This window comes from Dreissena polymorpha, chromosome 2 (assembly GCF_020536995.1).
Source record: "Dreissena polymorpha isolate Duluth1 chromosome 2, UMN_Dpol_1.0, whole genome shotgun sequence".
In the NCBI taxonomy this organism is placed as follows: Eukaryota; Metazoa; Mollusca; class Bivalvia; order Myida; family Dreissenidae; genus Dreissena; species Dreissena polymorpha.
This window is the reverse complement of record NC_068356.1, coordinates 38808953-38830097: the sequence shown is the minus strand read 5'-3', so window position 1 is coordinate 38830097 and position 21145 is coordinate 38808953. Positions and strand designations below refer to the sequence as shown.

The 21145-nt window shown below is 36.1% G+C and overlaps 2 protein-coding genes across 3 annotated transcripts in view; both read right to left on the bottom strand.

The window, feature by feature from the left end:
- The window catches only part of LOC127866672 (uncharacterized), a 100066-nt gene extending 80130 nt beyond the window's left edge, over positions 1 to 19936 (bottom strand). Inside the window, exon 1 of the mRNA XM_052407409.1 lies at positions 19639 to 19936. The gene's annotated coding sequence lies outside the window, so the exon portion shown is untranslated. The remainder of the gene's footprint in view (positions 1 to 19638) is intronic.
- The window catches only part of LOC127866666 (uncharacterized), a 39373-nt gene continuing 22378 nt past the window's right edge, over positions 4151 to 21145 (bottom strand). For both annotated transcript variants that reach the window (XM_052407393.1, XM_052407394.1), the window contains exon 2: positions 4151 to 17364. In XM_052407393.1, coding sequence (XP_052263353.1) covers positions 14508 to 17342 — 2835 coding nt within the window. In that variant the 5' untranslated portion in view covers positions 17343 to 17364 and the 3' untranslated portion in view covers positions 4151 to 14507. The remainder of the gene's footprint in view (positions 17365 to 21145) is intronic.

The window sequence follows — 21145 nt, the reverse complement described above, 5'->3', positions numbered from 1 at the left end:
AAACATAGCATCATATATGTCGCAAGTTGACACAAATATAGACACAAGACTTAGAAACATAATTTCCAAATCAGACTTACGTTTTTGTGAAATTTTCAATTATTATGTTAGTGCTGGTAAAAAAACTTACTATTTGCACAAAATCAAGTGCTAGTTTAGAATTTACTATTGTTTCCCACATTTTTTCACAAATGAAACGGTTTGCCAAATAAACTAACATCCGTATTTATGACCTTATTCAATCACATTTAACATGAATCCCATAGCTTCACAAGACTTGGTAACCTAAACATAATAATTCATTACGCCTGTGGATTTCACCCCTGTGGTCGCACGTTGCAAGGACGTTTATTGAATGCTTCATCTTCTTGTTGATGTGCGTTCTTGATCTTCACCCGGTGCAATTATTTTGTGTGTGTGCAGTTTATACACGATACAACGCAGGAGATTTCGCGTAATAATTACAACTTTGTCTGAACGTTCTTCGGTTCGTAGTTTGTCATCGGAAATATTATCGTCCACCAAAATAAAGCGTCTGTGACTGACTTCACAAACCTTGACACCCTGGTAACATTATATCGTAAAAGCGTTACCTTCTCATTGCAGATTTTGTTACCGAAATTAAAAACCCCTAAGGCAATATATGGCAATCATTATTATCTGTTGCCGTGGTTTCAATGTTTACGTCTGGTTCGTCTTTGAAGCTATGCCCGCTCAGTGCAACAAGTTTGTCAGTAATTGTTGATGAAAATCAATTAAGTCTCCGTCAGTCCTTGTCCTTTAAGTCCGATACATGTCAATTTATATGTCTAAATTGAGTAGGTTTTTTGTATGTTTTACCTCTTGCAAACCTCAACGTACCCAGCTAAGGTAGCACGGTTAGTTATAACCCAGTTTTTACCGAAGGGTATAATAAACCAAATTGTATAAATCGGTTACCTAACAGTTACCGATTTGTAACCTCCGATTTTAATTTACCCGCCGATTAATATGTTTATACAATTGGGTTCAGCGGGTAGAATGTAAGTTCGCTTACACATTTAAGCTAGATTGAAAAAACACAATAACTTAACAAAGGGTCTGATGAAAACCAATGCTATTTTGTAATTGCTGAATCAATTAACAATAAAACTCACATAGCAAACAAACACAATTGTTGATCATATATTGTTTTTAATTTTAAACCGCAAGCATTGTAAAACATTTTCGTTTAAATGCCTTATGTTTGATCTATGGAATCTACAGTATACGTTGACACTGGACACAGAGCCCTGAGACCTAATTTAAAAACCAAATGAACAGTAGTATTTCAATTTGGTCAATTATTGATAAATTGAATAAGCAAAGAACAATTTGAAGGTTAATGTCCGTATCATCATGCTGGCACTCGTCAACGTCGAACTGTACTATGTCAAGAATACTAATTTTAATATGTACAATTGATATTATAAGTCTGTAGCCCTATGTCCGATCAGCGGCCCATAGAATATGACTGACTTAAAAATAATTTTACTTCAAAAAGTATAGGTTGTACCTGGCAATGTGTTAGCCACTGTCAATACGATTTCAGCCACCTTAGTTGATAAACTAGCATATGCACATAAAACACAATGGACAGATGCCGTTTCGAGTTTCATTTTGTGATAACATCAATGTTTTAAAGATATTATATACGCACTTAAAGAGAAGGTATCACATACTAGTATTTAATATAAATTATACACTAACTTAAATAGAAAATATCATGACTTAATTATGGAAAACCCAATTAACATGAATACGCTTGTCTGACTCACATCAATAGTTATTAAGGTTTCGTGAATTCTGAATGGCTGTTGTTGTTGAGGTCTGGTGTTAATAACCTGTTGCACACGCAGCATTTGTTGGACGTGTTAATTCAAATTCGTTACATGTATCTGTGTCTGCGTAAGTTGTGGTAAGATCGCATGTGGATAGAATAGAACTGATATACCTTTTCTTCTGCTTTTAGGTATTTTATATTGACTTTCCCTCCAGTTCGTTTTGTTGAAAACGTAATAAGTGTTTAATTAGGCCTTGAATGAATCGCTTATTTATTCTATGACTATGTATTTTACTTGACTTAGGTTTGTTTGCGAAAGTGCAAGTTCAGCAGTCTGTTTTTTTTTCTGGTATTTCCTTTTCAAAAAACATAGTCAGTGAAATACACCTACATAATTAAATCTGGTCTAAGGATTTACGACTAGTCGACTTTATATATGTGTGTGTCAACAACCAGATACACAGACATACAAACAGACATACATATTCCTATTGGAGACTTCGGCGTGTGCGCCTAGCTACGATGCAGAATGAAGCAGACATACTGTGAAATCCCCATCTCCTCAAAAAAGTTTATTCACAGTTATATACCCCACCCTTACACCGCAACACATCTCCAGAGTTGGAACAGTTTTACAGACACAGAAGGGACAGTCACATGAACATTTATTTACAAACATGAAACCGTAGTTGTATTTGGGCACGATCCGATCAGGATTCATAAATACCCTAACACTATGTTAGAGACACCGCGGAAATACATTGGATCTAGAAGATGAAGTGAAATTACGAGTATTTTTGTGTTTAAAGGTAGATAATTATATTTCACAACAACGTTTTTTCCATTTTCCAGGATCTATTACAAGATATTCGTTCACAGTGGATTGTTTATATATATGGAGAAAGATATGTGTGAACAACCAGATACACAGACATACAAACAGACATACATATTCCTATTGGAGACTTCGGTGCGTGCGCCTAGCTACGATGCAGAATGAAGCAGACATACTGTGAAATCCACATCCTCTTAAAAAAGATGTTTTATTCACAGTTATATACCCCACCCTTACACCGCAACACATCTCCAGAGTTGGAACAGTTTCTCAGACACAGAAGGGACAGTTACATGAACATTTATTTACGAACATGAAACCATAGTTGATTTTGGACACGATCCGATCAGGATTCATAAATACCCTAACACTACGTTAGAGACACCGCGGAAATACATTGGTTCTAGAAGATTAAGTAAAATTATGAGTATTTTTGTGTTTCAATGGAGATAGTTATATTGCACAACATCGTTATTTCCATTGTCCGGGATCTTTTTCTAGATACTCGTTCACAGTCGATTATTTATATATATGGAGAAAGATATGTGTGAACAACCAGATACACAGACATAATTACAGACATACAAATTCATAGTGGAGACTTCGGCGTGTGCGCCTAGCTACGATGCAGAATGAAGCAGACATACTGTGAAATCCCCATCCCCCCAAAAAAGATGGTTTATTCACAGTTATATAACCCACCCTAACACCGCAACACACCTCCAAAATTGGAACAGTTTTACAGACACAGAGGGGACAGTTACATGAACATTTATTTACAAACATGAAACCAAAGTTGTATTTGGACACGATACAAACAGGATTCATAAATACCCTAACACTATATTAGAGACACCGCGGAAATACGTTGAATCTAGAAGATATATATACAAGTATGTATATAATATCTGTATAAACCCCCGAAGAAGACGTAAAAGTCGCAAGCGCTAGGATATTCAATGTCTACATTTTTTTAACATTTTTATTCTGTCATAATATATTTAAATCGGTTTAGCTGACTGCCGTAATATAACTGAACTAACATTTATTGGTATTAATACTTTAATGACCGGACACCTTGTAAACTTTCTATAACACAACTGTAGTAGGGTTCAGTATTAGGAGAACTTATGCTGCCTTGCTATATGAGCTAGCTTTTATAGCGACGCGGTAGAGTGTCTGACTGATTTGGAACCGGGAGGTCCCGGGTTCGATCCCCACTATGGTCGGGGATTTTTCTGGCTGGGTTACATCATCGCCCAACGTAAAAAACCACCATGTGTGTCAGACGTCCTACGGATGTCATGGCAAAAGAAAATTCGTGGAAGAATTTCACAATTGGAGGATTGTATGTAGTAGGGTTCAGTATAAGGAGAACTTATACTGCCTTGCTATATGAGCTAGCTTTTATAGCGACGCGGTAGTGTCTGCCCGATTTGGAACCGGGAGGCCCCGGGTTCGATCTCCACGGTGGTCGGGGATTTTTCTGGCTGGGTTACACAACAACGAATATATGATAGATAATGTTTTATTGTAAATATCACGCATTATTATAAGCATGATGTCAACAACCACTATTCCATCGATTTTTGTTATACAGTTGAAATACATATTTAATGAAAACGTGTTTCTGTAAAATTGCATGCAATAATAATTTCCTAATACATATCTGTATACTACTTAGATGCAAAACTGTTGCTCGTTGCTAAACGGCATTTTATATTAACTTATATAATCTTCAAGTACAGACAAGAGTGCCAACTTGTCACAACAATACGCCTGTTTTAAGATCTTGGTTACAGTGACAAAGTTTGATAGTTATTGATTTAAACTGTTTGAGAAGGAACGATTAACATTAATTTGGCGAAATTCTGATAATGTACCTGATGAAGAAGTGTTGAAGACAATCAAGCTGGATACTGTCCATGGCCAAAATATGTACATAAACATCGTGGATAAGTTTGATGTTGATTTAATTCAAAAGCGTTTAGTTTAAGAGAGGACATTGTTAACATAACAATTGTTCATAGTTCTAATACTATAATTCAAAAGCGTTATCATACTTAGCTGAGATATGGGCACAAATATTATAACTAAGTTTCTAGATGATTTGAGTTACTTAGCGGGCGAGATTAATTCTGCCATGTTTCATAACTCGAGGAAATAATTTAGAATTGCTTAAGAAGATCCGGTGTGTTATTGAACCTGTCCGAGATATTATACACATACATTTTTTTTATCAAGTTTCATTATGATCCATCTTATACTGTTTAAGTAAGAGAGGGAAAATGCTAATATAATTCAAACGCGCTTGCAGTAATATGGCTTTTTATCGACCAAGATATAACGCGCATAGACATTTTCAACAGGTTGTATGACGATCCTACTTAACATGTTCGAGTAAATGAGCGGACATCTTACTCATGCACTACATCTTCCCGTCCATCTTAGGTGTTCCCATCATAGGCTCCCTTTTTTGAACGGGCGTATTAAACGATCATAATAAAGTGTATGTTTACTTTAATACATTTACATCGAATAGTTTATATGTCACACATATAATTGTATATTTACTACCAGCGTTAAAAGAACATAATTTAAATATATCCACGTGTACAACTGTGTACATAAATTGGTTTAAATGGACAAGTAAGAAGCTTTTTCGTCCGTCCATGCCTGGCGTAGTGTGTCCGAAAATCCGTGGACCATAGGGTCTTAATTCTCAGTTAAGTGTGAGATGTATATGTCATATGTAAACAACTGGGTCTGGTGTTCGTTTAAGGCCAAGAACTCAAATTACGGGACCGAAAGTGTTCTAAATCGATTCAAACATCTAATTTTCAACGCAATATACGGTTTATGAACGTTTTCTTTTTAATATGGTTCTCTATTTTTTTATAGATAGGACAGCTAAAAACCTTGCACATAAAATTGAGTGAGCTCTTTAAATATAGTTCTCTATTAGATGTAGATGCTTTTGACAGCTAACCATAACCATTTAATTGAGTGAGCGAATCTATGTAGAATTTATGCGAGCTTTTAAAAGCCTAATTTTTATCCTTAAATCTAGGAAACAACAAGGGCTGTTTGTAAAACACGCATGCCCCCAAAATGGGCTGTCAGTTGTAGTGACAGCCATTGTGTGAATACGTTAGAGTTAGAATATAACCAGGCCATAGCGTTCTTGAGTTAGTATCCGGAAACCCTTTTACTGCTTCAGGTCACTATGACCTTGAACTTTGACCTAGAGTCCTGAAAATCATTACAGGTCATCTGTCGGTCATGACCGAAATCCCCATGAACTTTTCTGATCCTTACCCTAAACATTCGTCAGTAATCATCCGGAAACCATTTCATTGTTTCAAGTCACTGTGACCTTGACCTTTGACCTAGTTACATGAAAGTCAATATGGGTCATCTGCCGGTCATGACCAATGTCCCTATGAACTTTCCTGATCCCAGACTTAAGCATTTTTGAGTTATCATCCGGAAACCATTTAACTGCTTCGAGTCAATGTGACCTTGAACTTTGACCTAGTGATCTGAAAATCAACAGGGGTCATCTGTCAGTCATGACCAATGTGCCTATGAACATTCCTGAGGCTTAAGTGTTCCTGAGTTATCATCCGAAAACTATTTTACTATTTCGAGTCACTGTGACCCTGAACTTTGACATAGTGATCTGAAAATCAATAGGGTTCATCTGCAAGTCATTATCAATGTACATATGAACTTTCCTGATCCCAGGTCTAAGCGTCCTTGAGTAATCATCTGGAAACCATTTGGTGGACGGACCGACCGACATGTTCAAAACAATAAACCCCCTCTTCTTTGAAGGGGGCATAAAAAGGTAAATTATTTACAAGTCTATACAAAGCACACACCTCACACAACATAACACACTACTTTTCAATAACTATCATCTTGTAAACAAATACAAGAAGTATTAAAATATGTTTACACAGCTGCATAAATGACAACATGAAAACACTGTACCTAAAATAAATCAAACAAAATAATCTAACAAGGGCTGTTTGTAAAACATGCATGCCCCCCATATGGGCTCTCAGTTGTAGTGACAGCCATTTTGTTTATATGTTTTTTGTCACTGTGACCTTGACCTTTGACCTAGTGACCCGAAAATCAATATGGGGTCATCTGCGAGTCATGATCAATGTACCTATGAAGTTTCATGATCCTAGCCATAAGCTTTCTTGAGTTATCATCGGGAAACCATTTTACTATTTCGGGTCACTGTGACCTTGACCTTTGACCTAGTGACCTAAAAATCGATAGGGGTCATCTGCGAGTCATGATCAATGAACCTATCAAGTTTTATGATCCTAGGCATAAGCGTTCTTGAGTTATTATCCGGAAAGCATTTTACTATTTCAGGTCGACGTGACCTTGACCTTTGACCGAGTGACCTCAAAATCAAAAGGGCTCATCTGCAAGTCATGATCAATCTACCTTTCAAGTTTCATGATCCTAGGCATAAGCATTCTTGAGTTATCATCCAGAAACCATTTTGCTATTTCGGGTCACCGTGACCTTGACCTTTGACCTAGTGACCTGAAAATAAATGCGGGTCATCTGCCAGTCAATATCAAACTACCTATCAAGTTTCATGAGCCTAGGCATAGAAGTTCTTGAGTTATCATCCGGAAACCATTTTACTATTTCTGATCACCGTGACCTTGACCTTTGACCTTGTGACCTGAAAATCAATAGGGGTCATCTGCGAGTCATGATCAATCTACCTTTCAAGTTTCATGATCCTAGGCATAAGCGTTCTTGAGTTATCATCCGGCAACCATTTTACTATTTCGGGTCACCGTGACCTTGACCTTTGACGTAGTGACCTGAAAATCATTAGGGGCCATCTGCGAGTCATGGTCAATCTACCTATCAAGTTTCATGATCCTAGGCATAAGCGTTCTTGAGTTATCATCCGGAAACCATTTTACTATTTCGGGTCACCGTGACCTTGACCTTTGACCCAGTGACCTCAAAATCAAAAGGGGTCATCTGCGAGTCATGATCAATTGACCTGTCAAGTTTCATAATCCTAGGCATAAGCGTTCTTGAGTTATCATCCGGAAACCATTTTACTATTTCGGGTCACCGTGACCTTGACCTTTGACCTAGTGACCTGAAAATCAATAGGGGTCATCTGCGAGTCATGATCAATCTACCTATCAAGTTTCATGATCCTAGGCATAAGCGTTCTTGAATTATCATCCGGAAACCATTTTACTTTTTCGGGTCACAGTGACCTTGACCTTTGACCTAGTGACCTCAAAATCCGTAGGGGTCATCTGCGAGTCATGATCAATGTACCTATGAAGTTTCATGATCCTAGACCTAAGCATTCTTGAGTTATCATCCGGAAACCACCTGGTGGACGGACCGACCGACATGTGCAAAGCAATATACCCCCTCTTCTTCGAACGGGGGCATAATAAGCATAAAATAGTGTATTGCTTTAGTGAAATATTATTTGAAGATAAACAAAAGAAAATTCGTATAAAAATGAAACGCGTTTACATGTTTAAATTTGGCATGTGTAATAATACAGCAATATTACTGATTTACTATTTGGTACTACTGATTATTGTTGCCAAACAATCTCGATATTTATTATGTTTATAAAAGTTATAAAGAGTAAGAATTTACAATATATAATAAGAACAAATACAGAAATTAAACAAGATGTGTTTGTGAAACACAATGTCCCCCTATATGATGTTTGACATTGTAGGATGACCTTGACCTTGTGAAGGATGACCTTGACCTTGACCTTTCACCTCTCAAAATGTGCAGCTCCATGAGATACACATGCATGCCAAATATCAAGTTGCTATCTTCAATATTGCAAAAGTATTAATAAAATAAGCGATTTTGGCCACATATATTTGACCTCTGACCTTGAAGGATGACCTTGACCTTGACCTTTCACCACTCAAAATGTGCAGCTCCATGAGAGGCACATGCATGCCAAATATCAAGTTGCTATCTTCAATATTGCAAAAGTATTTATAAAATGAGCGATTTTGGCCACATATAATTAACCTCTGACCTTGAAGAATGACCTTGACCTTGACCTTTCACCACTCAAAATGTGCAGCTCCATGAGATACACATGCATGCCAAATATCAAGTTGCTATCTTCAATATTGCAAAAGTATTCATAAAATGAGCGATTTTGGCCACATATATTTGACCTCTGACCTTGAAGGATGACCTTGACCTTGACCTTTCACCACTCAAAATGTGCAGCTTCATGAGATACACATGCATGCCAAATATGAAGTTGCTATCTTCAATATAGCAAAAGTTATTGCAAAATGTTAAAGTTGGCGCAAACAGACAGACCAACAGACAGACCAACAGACAGGGCAAAAACAATATGTCCCCCACTACTATAGTGGGGGACATAAAAATAATAATAATAATAAAACATTATACATAATGAAACATCTTATGGTGATAAAATATTTCAAGTGTAAAGTCAATCCCTATAGAAATGTAAATGTTCGATTCACAGACCAATGACATATTACTCATTTACGTGTACATCACTAGGCATAACAAAGAAATAATGCACCTCTACAATTCATGGGGATGGAATATTTCAAATTGATCAATAGCTTAATACATGCAGGAGAAGTTCGCTACATACTCTTAAACCAGTTCATGCATGACAATGGCACCGTTCAAGGCCACATAACTCAGGAACTTGAGAATCGCTTGAGAAATAAGTTGTTCGCAAACATACGCCATTTTATCAAAACCAACCGACAAACAAAAAAGCAAACAAACAACCATTAAGATTACTAGCACACCGACAGCGTGAGTTATTAATCCGCTTATTTAACTTAATTTGCGGAGACAAATTACATTAATTAATGTTACGAGTAAAATAATTTTTTAAATCATGAGATTATATACATTTCTAACAAAAACCACCTTTGAAGCAGATATAATTTCATTATTAACAATTCAAACATACACATAACAACTTGTATGTTTGTTGTATACATATATTCCTGTAAGATATACAAATTTTGTGCAAGCTTGGGAACCAATAATCATTTATTCGAATTTCGCTCGTAACGCTCCGCTTGATAAAGATAGCGTTTTATAAAGTTCTTATGAAAAACATAGCTGATTCGTTCCCCCAATATTCTACTCTGCCAAAAATGGACAAGTATGATGTGAAATGACATAAGAAAAAAATGATACATTATGATCAACACTATCGAAACGGGTTATACTTTACTTTTCAATGTACAAAAATAAGCAAGCAGTATCTTAAAGGTGAATCAAAATAATGATATTTTTTACATTTCCTTTTTTTATATATATTTTTTTTCTTTTTTTTCTGTTATGCACATTATATATTCACTATAATATTGGTAACAATAAATCAATAGTATAGTCAATTGTGTGTATAGGAACATACATGATTATCTCAGAACAAATATTAAAACTTTAAACAAACCAAATAAACCGGATTGTATGAGCGTAAATAACAAACATTTTACACACATCATATAAACTAGACATCTGTCTGTAAGACACCGATGTCCTATCAATCTGCCTTTGTCTAAAAACTATTTAAGTCGGGAAAAATAAACAAAACTTCGCAGATACGCAAGTTTTCAAGCTGGTATAAGTATGTTTGTTTTTTAAGGATCTAACTGTACTAGTGTTTGAGTTACGCGGAACACAAGATAAAGAGAAGAGCATTCAGACCATAAAGGACTGACATAAGTTCAACTTTTGACTCAATTTGACTCACATATTATGAAGATTGACATTGAAAAATACAAAAGATGTTTCATCACCATTGAGTAATAAATGTTGCTTCTAGAGTGGGGTCTTTAAGATTAGATATGGTCATTAAGATTTAGACATATAACACCCATACAAACTCGACTAAAAATTGACAAAATAAACCTTCTAAAAACGTTTCATAGATCTGGAATATTTAATGTGGCTTCTACAAAGGTAACAAGGTTTAACAAATGTGTGGCTTGAACTAGATTTTAGACAAACTTAACAGAGATTTAAAATCGGCTTATGGATTGCAAGGTATACATTCTGGTCAAGTTTCTCAAGAAATGTGTCATAAATGTCGCACATAGAATAACAAGAGCGATTTTCTTACATAAATATATATGCATTCTGTCAAAGTTTCAAAGAGAATGGGTCATTAATGTGGCCTCTCAAGAGATAGCGAGGTTTTTATAAGATTTTTGTTTATAAGATTTGACCTAGTGACCTAGGTTTGGGCGCACAGACCCAGAATCAAAGTCGGTCTTGATATTGTTAAGATATGCATTTTGACCAAGTGCCATCAATATTAAGTCCTTAATTTACAAGTGAATATGTATAAGACATCCAGCTATACATTGTGGGCATACCATTTTTGCATTATATGGTTGTTTAAAAAATAATCACAAACGTTCTTGGAATATGGATCAGGTAAAAAGAAATACTTTGAAAATATTGGACATAGGGTAGTTACATTAGTATTAAAAGAGCATATTTTCGAAAAAGTAAACATCAAGCAGAAAATGTTTGTTGTATGAATGAATTCAAAACAGTACTTGTCAATTTTCTCATCACACAACTCCCCTATTCATTCCTAAAATGGTGTTGTTTATAAATATAATTCATTGAGCTGGATATATTTGCAAATGTTTCGTCAGTATCATAAAGATAGTGTAAAACTACAGTTTTTACACTCCCTCCGAGTTCGAGTGAAGCACATTTAAAAATCGTCAACAGTTAGTTAAACCCCTTTGTTGACTAGTTCACATAAATGTACTAAAGGATTATTTTTGTGAACGTAACCAAAGGCTTATAACAAATACAAGTATATGTGAATGATATCTTTAGACAAATATTCATATTACCAATTTACACAAAATGAAATTTACAAATACAAAAACCATAAAATAATCATACTTGATTTCAATGCGTATCATGAACATGCAGTTTTTCCATTATTAATCATACAGTCAATAAACCGCAATTTGACACAAAAGGAAACAAAACGTTAACAGATTGGCGAAAATGATAATGTTACACTAAGAATATAAAATTATGTTTTTGGTATTTTAATATTGTTTTTATTTCAACAATAAAATGTACTATTCAACAAGAGCTCCACTTGCAGGTGCAGACCGCTCATCTATTTTTCTTTTTAAAGGTGAAGGGACCTTTCTCAATACTTCAATCAAAAAAGATGGAGGGGTAGGGTGGAGAGGGGTGTATAGTGTGGGGGTGTGGTCATTAATTACATTTTCTTCCAAAAATAAGAAATACAAATGCAAACAAAAATACTAAAAAATATATTTTTTTTTTTTGGGGGGGGGGGGGTTCTTGGGTGGGATAGTTGGACGGTGTTTCAAAAATAAAACAAGAGCACCGCCTTGCGGGTGAAGACCGCTGATCTATTTTCTTTTTAAAGGTGAAGGGACTCTCAATTTAAATCACAAAGGAGATAGAGGTGGAGTGAAGAGGGGTGTATAGTGTGGGGGTGTGGACATTTATTACATTATCTTCCAAAAATGCCAAAAAAATGTGAAAAAATAATTTCGGGGGGGGGGGAGGGGGAGGGGATTCTTGGGTGATCTTAAAAAAAATTAGGGGGGGAAGATTATTCGGGGGGGGGGGAAGGCACGGGGGATGGTTTAGGTGGAGTCTATTGTGGTATGTCAGGTAAGAGTAGTTTTGTCAAAGTATCAATCAAATCTAATCATAAATAAAGAATTTATGGCAATTTTAGCAAAATTTAATAATTTTACCTTGAGAGTAAAGGTCATTCAAAGGTCAAGGTAAAATTCAACTTGCCAGGTACAGTAACCTCATGATAGCATGAAAGTATTTGAAGTTTGAAAGCAATAGCCTTGATACTTTAGAAGTAAAGTGGATTGAAACACAAAATTTAACCATATATTCAAAGTTACTAAGTCAAAAAAGGGCCATAATTCCGTAAAAATGACAACCAGAGTTATGCAACTTGTCCTTTAACTGTCCCCTCATGATAGTTTGCGAGTGTTCCAAGTATGAAAGCACTATCTATGATACTTTAGGGGTAAAGGGGACCAAAACACAAAACTTAACCAAATTTTCAATTTTCTAAGTATAAAGGGCCCATAATTCCGTCCAAATGCCAGTCAGAGTTACATAACTTTGCCTGCACAGTCCCTTTATGATAGTTAATAAGTGTTGCAAGTATGAAAGCAATAGCTTTGATACTGTAGGAATAAAGTGGACCTAAACACAAAACTCAACCAAATTTTCAATTTTCTAAGTATAAAAAGGGCACATAATTCTGTTAAAATGCACGCCAGAGTTATCTAACTTTACCTGCCCCGTCCCCTCATGATAGTTAGTAAGTGTTGCAAGTATGAAAGCAATAGCTTTGATACTTAAGGAATAAAATGGACCTAAACACAAAACTTAACCAAAATTTTCAATTTTCTAAGTATAAAAAGGGCACATAATTCTGTCAAAATGCACGCCAGAGTTATCTAACTTTGCCTGCCCAGTTCCATCATGATAGTTAGTAAGTGTACCAAGTTTGAATGCAATAGCAATGATACTTTCTGAGAAAAGTGGACCTAAACGCAAAACTTAACAGGACGCCGACGCCAAGGTGATGACAATAGCTCATAATTTTTTTTCAAAAAATAGATGAGCTAATAATAAAAGTTAATTTTTTTATTTTTTTTTAACCATGTTTCAAATTTTTGTTTGGGGGGGGGTCTGGGGGGGTGTATAGTGTGAGGGTGCGGTCATTTATAAGATGATCTTTCAGAAAAAAATGAAAAATAAAAAAATACTTTTGGGGAGGGGGGATTCTGGGGGGCATGGGGGATGGTTTGGGTGGAGTCTATTGTAGTATGTCAGGTAAGAGTTGTTTTGTCAAAGTATCAAATAAATCTGATCATAAATAACGAAATCATGGCAATTTTAGCAAAATTTAATATTTTGACCTTGAGAGTCGAGGTCATTCAAAAGTCAAGGTAAAATTCAACTTGCAAGGTACACTACCCTCATGATAGTATAAAAGTATTTGAAGTTTGAAAGCAATAGCCTTGATATTTTAGAAGTAAAGTTGATGTAAACACAAAATTTAAGTAAAAAAGGGCCATAATTCCGTCAAAATGACAACCAGAGTTATGCAACTTGTCCTGTACAGTCCTCTTATGATAGTTTGCGAGTGTTCCAAGTATGAAAGCAATAGCTATGATACTTAAGGAGTAAAATGAACCAAAACACAAAACTTAAGGTATAAAGGGGCCATAATTCTGTCAAAATGCCAGTCAGAGTTACATAAGTTTGCATGCACAGTCCCCTTATGATAGTTAGTAAGTGTCGCAACCAAATTTTCAATTTTCTAAGTATAAAAAGGGCACATAATTCTGTCAAAATGCACGCCAGAGTTATCTAACTTTGCCTGCCCGGTCCCCTCATGATAGTAAGTAAGTGTACCAAGTTTGAATGCAATAGCTTTGATACTTTATGAGAAAAGTGGACCTAAACACAAAACTTAACCGGACGATGACGCCAAGGTGATGACAATACATGTAGCTCATTTTTTTTTCAAAAAATAGATGAGCTAAAAAACAATATGGATTTGCGAAATAAACTTATACACGCAATTTAATTGTCATTGTAATTGTTCAGGAAGAAATGTGTAATGCATTCGCAAAAAAAACAAATGTTTTTTCTTCTTCTAACAACTTTAACAAAAGAATATATCAATTTGTCACACTATTTATTACAATATATAATACGACACACTTAAAATGCAAAAGTTATGCGCCGAATTGTAAACAAAGCTATAGATACTCAAAAGAGGACAGTTTTTTTGGTCTTCTTAGAGCAGGACAATCGCGCAGCATTAATGGCTCTATTAAGCCGTTGTACAGTTGCTTGTCCTCGATAGCTTTCCCTCCATTCTGACAAATACCTGTTAACGAATCTATACTGAACGTGTCCACATTCAGCATATAACTCGTTCATTCGCTTATCATTAAAACCAAGTTCACGTCCCAGCATCCAGAATTCATCACCAACGGATTTAGCAACGTGCAATAGATCACTGTCTTGCGCTGGTCTATTTAAAGCATCATCATTTTTGTCTGCTTGTTCTAATTCGTTTTTGAACCAATATTGTAAAGCCTCTGCTCGTTCCACTGTATGGAGTTCAGCACATGATTCGCAGTTTAACTCATTTTCATACATGAACTCTTTCACTCGAAGTATTCCTTTATTATGTGAAAACGTTTGCATGGATGGACATTGAATGTACTCCTCAAATGCTGTAGCAGTCCTAGGATTTTCTACAGATTGGCCTATAAAGTTAAGCAAACTAATCCGAAGAGTGTGCCGAACGTCTTGACATAATGTAACATCAATGTCTGAAACGTGTTTCTTTGAACAAGACGATATTCTTGCATAAATGATGTGGTCCTCGTACCAGATTGTCAAAGTGTATGCGGGACGAAGGACAAAGACAGCAAGCCCGTTGTATAACTGGTTTTTGTTTTCCGCTTTGCTGATAGGCCAAGTGCGAATACACACAGCAACAAGTCTGTGGAAGAACGACGGAGGCATAAATTTTTCACAAAAAACAAAGCATAAGACTTGTGTGTTTCTGAAGGGTTCGGGGCGTGAAGTGAATTTGGATATGGGAGGTGGTGGTTTCTTTAGTCGACAAGGAACAATATGGAAGTCAAGATATTTGGTATGTCCATGCACAACTGGTTCCGTTTTATCTTCTTCTGTTTGGTGATCGGCAGCCGTACATTCGGCTTCTTTGACTTCCTCTAATTTCAGTGGCTTTGCCATCACATCAAGATGTTCCATATACTTAATTACATCATCTCTGTTGTCACTTATAGTTTTTTCACTGCTGTCCATTATTTCAGTGAACACCTCATGTTTAAGAATAGCAAGATCCATATAATCATTCCATGCATCCAAATTCAATGGGTTTGTATGCATTATATGCGTTATAAAGCGCTTGAACGCTTGAATGATCCACTGCGGAGCAAGAACAATCAGATTTTTGAGTGTATCTGTGTTGAAATATAATATGTTCCCATGTTTGTGCTGAATCTCCAAAAACAATTTTAGTTCATCCACAGCCAGTGGGTGTACATTTGATTCATTTGCTTGTTCTATGTCTTCCATTTTCAGAAGCTGTTTTCGTTCATCTCTCAATGCATCCAATTTTTGTTCTAATGGAATCCATCGAAGGGGACTTTTTTCACCCCAATAGTCTTGCTTCTGAGCTAAGCCAAGAATCTCCGTTCGTAACTGATTAAAAACTGGATCTCCCTTAGACAAATTATCCACCAAGAATTTCCGTTTATGAATATGCTGTAATATTGGCGAACCCTCACCAAAAGCCCTCCGCAGTGCCTCCTGAAAATACTTATCACTTTTCATTTCTTTTTCATCGTTGTTTCCCGTCATTTCATCTTTGCGAGTGCCAACTAAAATTATGCTTGGCTTCATTTTTTCAGTGGATGACTGGTGGCCGCTATACATGTGGATTGCATTAAGCCAAAATTTAAAGACCTCTAAATATTTGCAATCCTTCATCAAACCACACCAGATTCCACTTGCCTCATCGTCTTCCTTTACAGGATCATCTAAACCTTTTGTCATATCCATCAAAACTAAATATATAGACCTTTTATTTAAGAAAAACTGATGAGTAGAATAGTAGAGTGTTTGACCTGCAAAATCCCAAACAGAAACAGTTGTATTTGTCTTTGATTTTAAAGAAACTTGTTTTATGTCTTGTTGTCTCATCGTTTGTACCTCAACAATTGGTAATACGGTTCGTACAATTTCCTGTTCAATGTGTTCTTTAACACTTTTCGCAATCGTTTCCAATGATCGTGTATCACTTTGAGTTACAGGAATGTTGCTAGCAACATGATTATCTTTCATAAGCTTTATATCAGAGTCATCGCGAACACTCATATTTGACAATGGCGGAATTGTTATTTCACTGTATCCCTTTTTAAATCTAGATTGGTATTTAGTCAATTTATGTTCGTCATCTAAGCACCAATCGCCATTTTCCATAAGCTGGCATCTGTGCAAGTCAATGCCTTCGGTGCTTTGCGGTACTATGTTTTTGTCTCTAAAGTCCTTAATCATATTGTTAACAAGAGAAGTTTTTCCGACACCAAACATGCCCAAAACCATCAGTCGAATATTCTTTATTTCCTCTACCCCATCTTTAAGAGCTTTCGAATAAATCTCAATGGCCTTTTCATCCATGTTTTTAACATCATTGGGAACGTCTGTTGCATCACCAATATCCTCATTGTAAACCTCCTTCATCACATGTTTTGCTATAGAAGGCGTTTTCCACAGCACAATAATAGTTTTAATGATCTGCTTGGTCTGACCTAACGAAAAGTGCACACTTGATCCAAGGTTAGTAGCAAAACTTTTTAAATTCTCAGTCAAAATATGATGGCTTCTCTCCTGAACTGATCCACGAGATATTTTTGAAATTATGTCTTGTAAGTCTTTTTTTATCTTCTCATCCTTTATGCTTTCTTCAACTATCTGCAAATCACGAGCAACCTCACTGGCTGTGGGCTCAATTCCACCACCATCTCCTCCTTCAATTGTTTTGGTTCCTTCAGGGTCGATCATTTTAGACCTTATCTAACAAAACCTGAAAAACAAAAAGAAAAACAAACTTGCATAATTTTGAAAATCATAACATTACAAATCACTCGTTCTTAAATCAATAGTGATATTGAAAACGAATATTAAACGTTTATGGTTCTTATATATTTAAGTACTGTATAATGCATCATTATGGCGGTGTAAAAATATCGACGTTTGCAAGTGTTTATAATTGAATGGGCACAGTAGACGAAACTGTTACTTAAAATAATATTTGTAAATGCATACGCGTAAACTTTAGTAGCGAGAAAATATGCAATTGCTTTTGACCAAGTCCTAGAGTTTCAACACTTCATTTTAAAGCCACTTAAATGTTCGTCTATCCTCTTTGAGATAAAATGGTTCGTTCAAATAATCATATTACTTCAAAATGATACGAGGTACAACATTCAAGATTATATAAGCATATCCTTTAAGTGTAAGTGTGAGTTTTGTGCATCAACTGAATTGTAAAAACTAATGTATACAATTTGTTTATACACTGAAATACAACTGGAATCGCAATATATTCTCTTATTTTGCTGGAAAACTGACTTTATAACACAAACATTATCTCCAATAGCATTGTTTAGAATTTGCGCAATTTAAGTTGACCGCCAATATAGCCGCATTTAAATAGTACAGTCGAAACTGACCTAAGGGCCACCTTAAAATAACGGTCGCCTGCAGACAACAGTCAGTCTGGAATCCCCCCGACGAAAAACACTCTATATTACACTTGAAAATAACGGCCACCTGTACATTACGGCCAACGGCAACTACATTCAATTCCGAAATTCATGTTTGACCTGAAATGATCGGTCACGCGTCAGTCGTCTCGAGTCGCGAAAATTAAAAACACAGAAGATCATTTGTCCGTCTATTTTGCGGTTAAAGCGTCTGATAGCGGTAATTGCCTTTGATATTATAAAACCGGTCCGCTTCGAGTAAACAAATAATAAGGTGTTGAGAAGGTTTCTTTTCCGGGGATAATAGTGGGGTATCTGGGGTATGATTTCATCATTTTCTTGCAGATTTTGTCTTAAAAAGTGTTAACTTTCTTAAAAATACTTTTGACAGTTTGCGGTCGTCTGTAAAGATTGACAGGCACGTCACTTCCGCTGTTGAATAAAAAATCTACGGAAGCGCATTGTTGTCAAATATTTTAAAATTATGTGCAAATTTAAGCAATAATTTGCAAATGCAAATTTTAGAATTGATTTTTGCTTGCATGACAATGTAAGAGAATTTGAACTTATAATTTTGTTCTCTTTTTCAGGAACCTCAACCAAAAAAACAGCGTCTCTTGTATGACAGAGAAAATCTACAGAGGGCGTTTGAGGCCACTTTGGGTGGTGTTTCTGCGTACAGAGCCTCAAGGATGTTCGCTGTACCAGAAACAACCCTTAGGGATAGAATTAAAGGTCGCGTTGATGTTGAGGCAAAAGTTGGTCACGAGACCATTTTCACAATAGAGGAAGAAAAGAAGTTGTACGACCACGTGACCTATATGGCTGAAATTGGATTTTGGTACACCAAGAAATCAGTACAATATATGGGGAGAGATTATGCTGAGTCTTTGGGAAAGACTATGAAGCCGGACCAAAAATGCCTTAGTGACAACTGGTTTTATGGATTTTGCAAACGCTGGCCGGAACTGAAGTCATCAAAACCTCAAAAACTGGATCTTTCAAGAGCGAAAACATCAAGAGAAACAATAAATAAATACTATGATGAACTTTTCAATGTACTAACAGAGAACAAAATAATAGATAAACCTCAGAAGATATTCAATATTGATGAATCTGGTGTCAACAGTGAACACACCCCACCAAAAATCATCTGCAAAAAGGACACTGTGCCACAAAATATAACCTCTGCAAGATCATCCACAGTAATCATCATAGCAGCTGGTAATGCTGCTGGTCAAAGTGTTCCACCATATTATGTCTTCCCAGGACAACGCTGGAATGATGAATTTTTGAATGGAGCATGTCCAGGGTCAGCAGGGGAGATGTCGAAGTCTGGATGTTCCAATACATCAGTGTTTCTGAACTATCTGACGAAACATTTCATTGCCTATGTTCCTACAGACAGCGAACATCCCACACTCATATTGCTTATGCAACAGGTATGGAATTCCGGCCTTCCATACTTAAGAACAACTTGAAAACTTCAGTTAAAAAATAGTGATTTGAGTGGAGATTCAAAAGCTAGAATTGATAAATGAAAGCACTGTTTTGTAAGTGAGTGTAAATCTCACACAAGTACAAATACTTACTTAGTTTTTAAAATTTTAATGTTGATTTTGTAATGCAGTTTCGTTTTCGCAAGCGTTCCGGAAGTAAAAATGGTATAACATGAAGGCTACATCAAACTAAAATCATATATTACAACAGCATTGAGAAATGAAATTAAACATAGTCTTCAGTGTGATTATAACACAAATGCCTTTATTCCCATGAATTACAAGTGCACATGGTTTCTATCAGATGATTTATGATTCTACGTTGTCATGACAGAGGGAGTCCTTATATTTTTTACATTCGCCTATGGTAATGCCGAGGTACTTAAGTAAAACACAGGTTAAGAGAAACTGAAATTACTACATAACAAAACCATATATAGATTCGTGAAATGCTCGTCCAAATTAGACCAATAATTGTTTCAATATGGGTCAGAGACGTATTAACCCACTGATAATCTTCCGCAATATCACTATAAGGACAAGAAGCCATTGAAGCAGAATTTATACATCTGTGCTATGGGGATGTGTACTAGCAATCGAAAAAGGGCTGTGCAGTCGAATTCGCCAGCATGTAAATCATGCATGTACGATGTGAATCTAAATTTAGTTTAACGGTCCATTTTAAATTCCTGCAACGATATCTATTCATACGACACACGAACACTAACTAAAAAGACGAATGCTTCGGTTATTGTAGGAAAATATGTAGGAAATACATTCGTCACAATCGGCTCGCGGCGCTAATTTGTCTTTGCTGCATGTTATGAAATTCATCTTCAATGTATAATTTTGTTTGCCTATTTTGTGTTATTGTAACACATTTTATCAATATATTACAATTTAACAGATGTAAAAAAAATCGTATAATCTCGCTTTACAGTAGATACTGTTGCAGACGATTACTTTCTTACGCGTCCGCGCGCACCTGACAGGCTAAACAACACTTACACGCAACTTTTGCGCACATTTTAGTGAAACGGCGTATGCATTAATTTACGTTCGGCGTAAATTCTGTGCGTAAACCTTAAGTTGCGTATATATACGCTATGTTAGTAAAACGCACTCTTAGTAAAATTCGTTAAGCGCCAGGGTATAGCCGCGATTTGAAGCGCTTGAAACCTGGACCAACACTTGTGCTGGAATTTGACGTGTATATGGACCAGAACGCGATCTACACAATGGCGTATTCGTCATATCTGTGGAAAAATCTAGTGTTTTGATTGAATCACGAAAAAGTGGTGTTTTTTTTATAGCGCAATCGCTATAAACACGCGGCTTGGCCGGAAGTACATTTAGCGCTGTTCAGTGTTTGTGACGTGTACACATTTTTTGTGACGTTACAATGTTATGGCTCGCTCGCGAGGCCTTTCGCAGATTATTTGTTTTTAATCTCTCTATCATTCCGTTGATAGCTAGTAATACGTTCGAGGGTATATACTCATTAAATAATCAACGACGAAATTATTGTGTTTATGCTATGTGTGCCTAAAAAGTTCGATCACGTTAAACTTTGTCTCTGCGCATGCTCGACATCAACAAC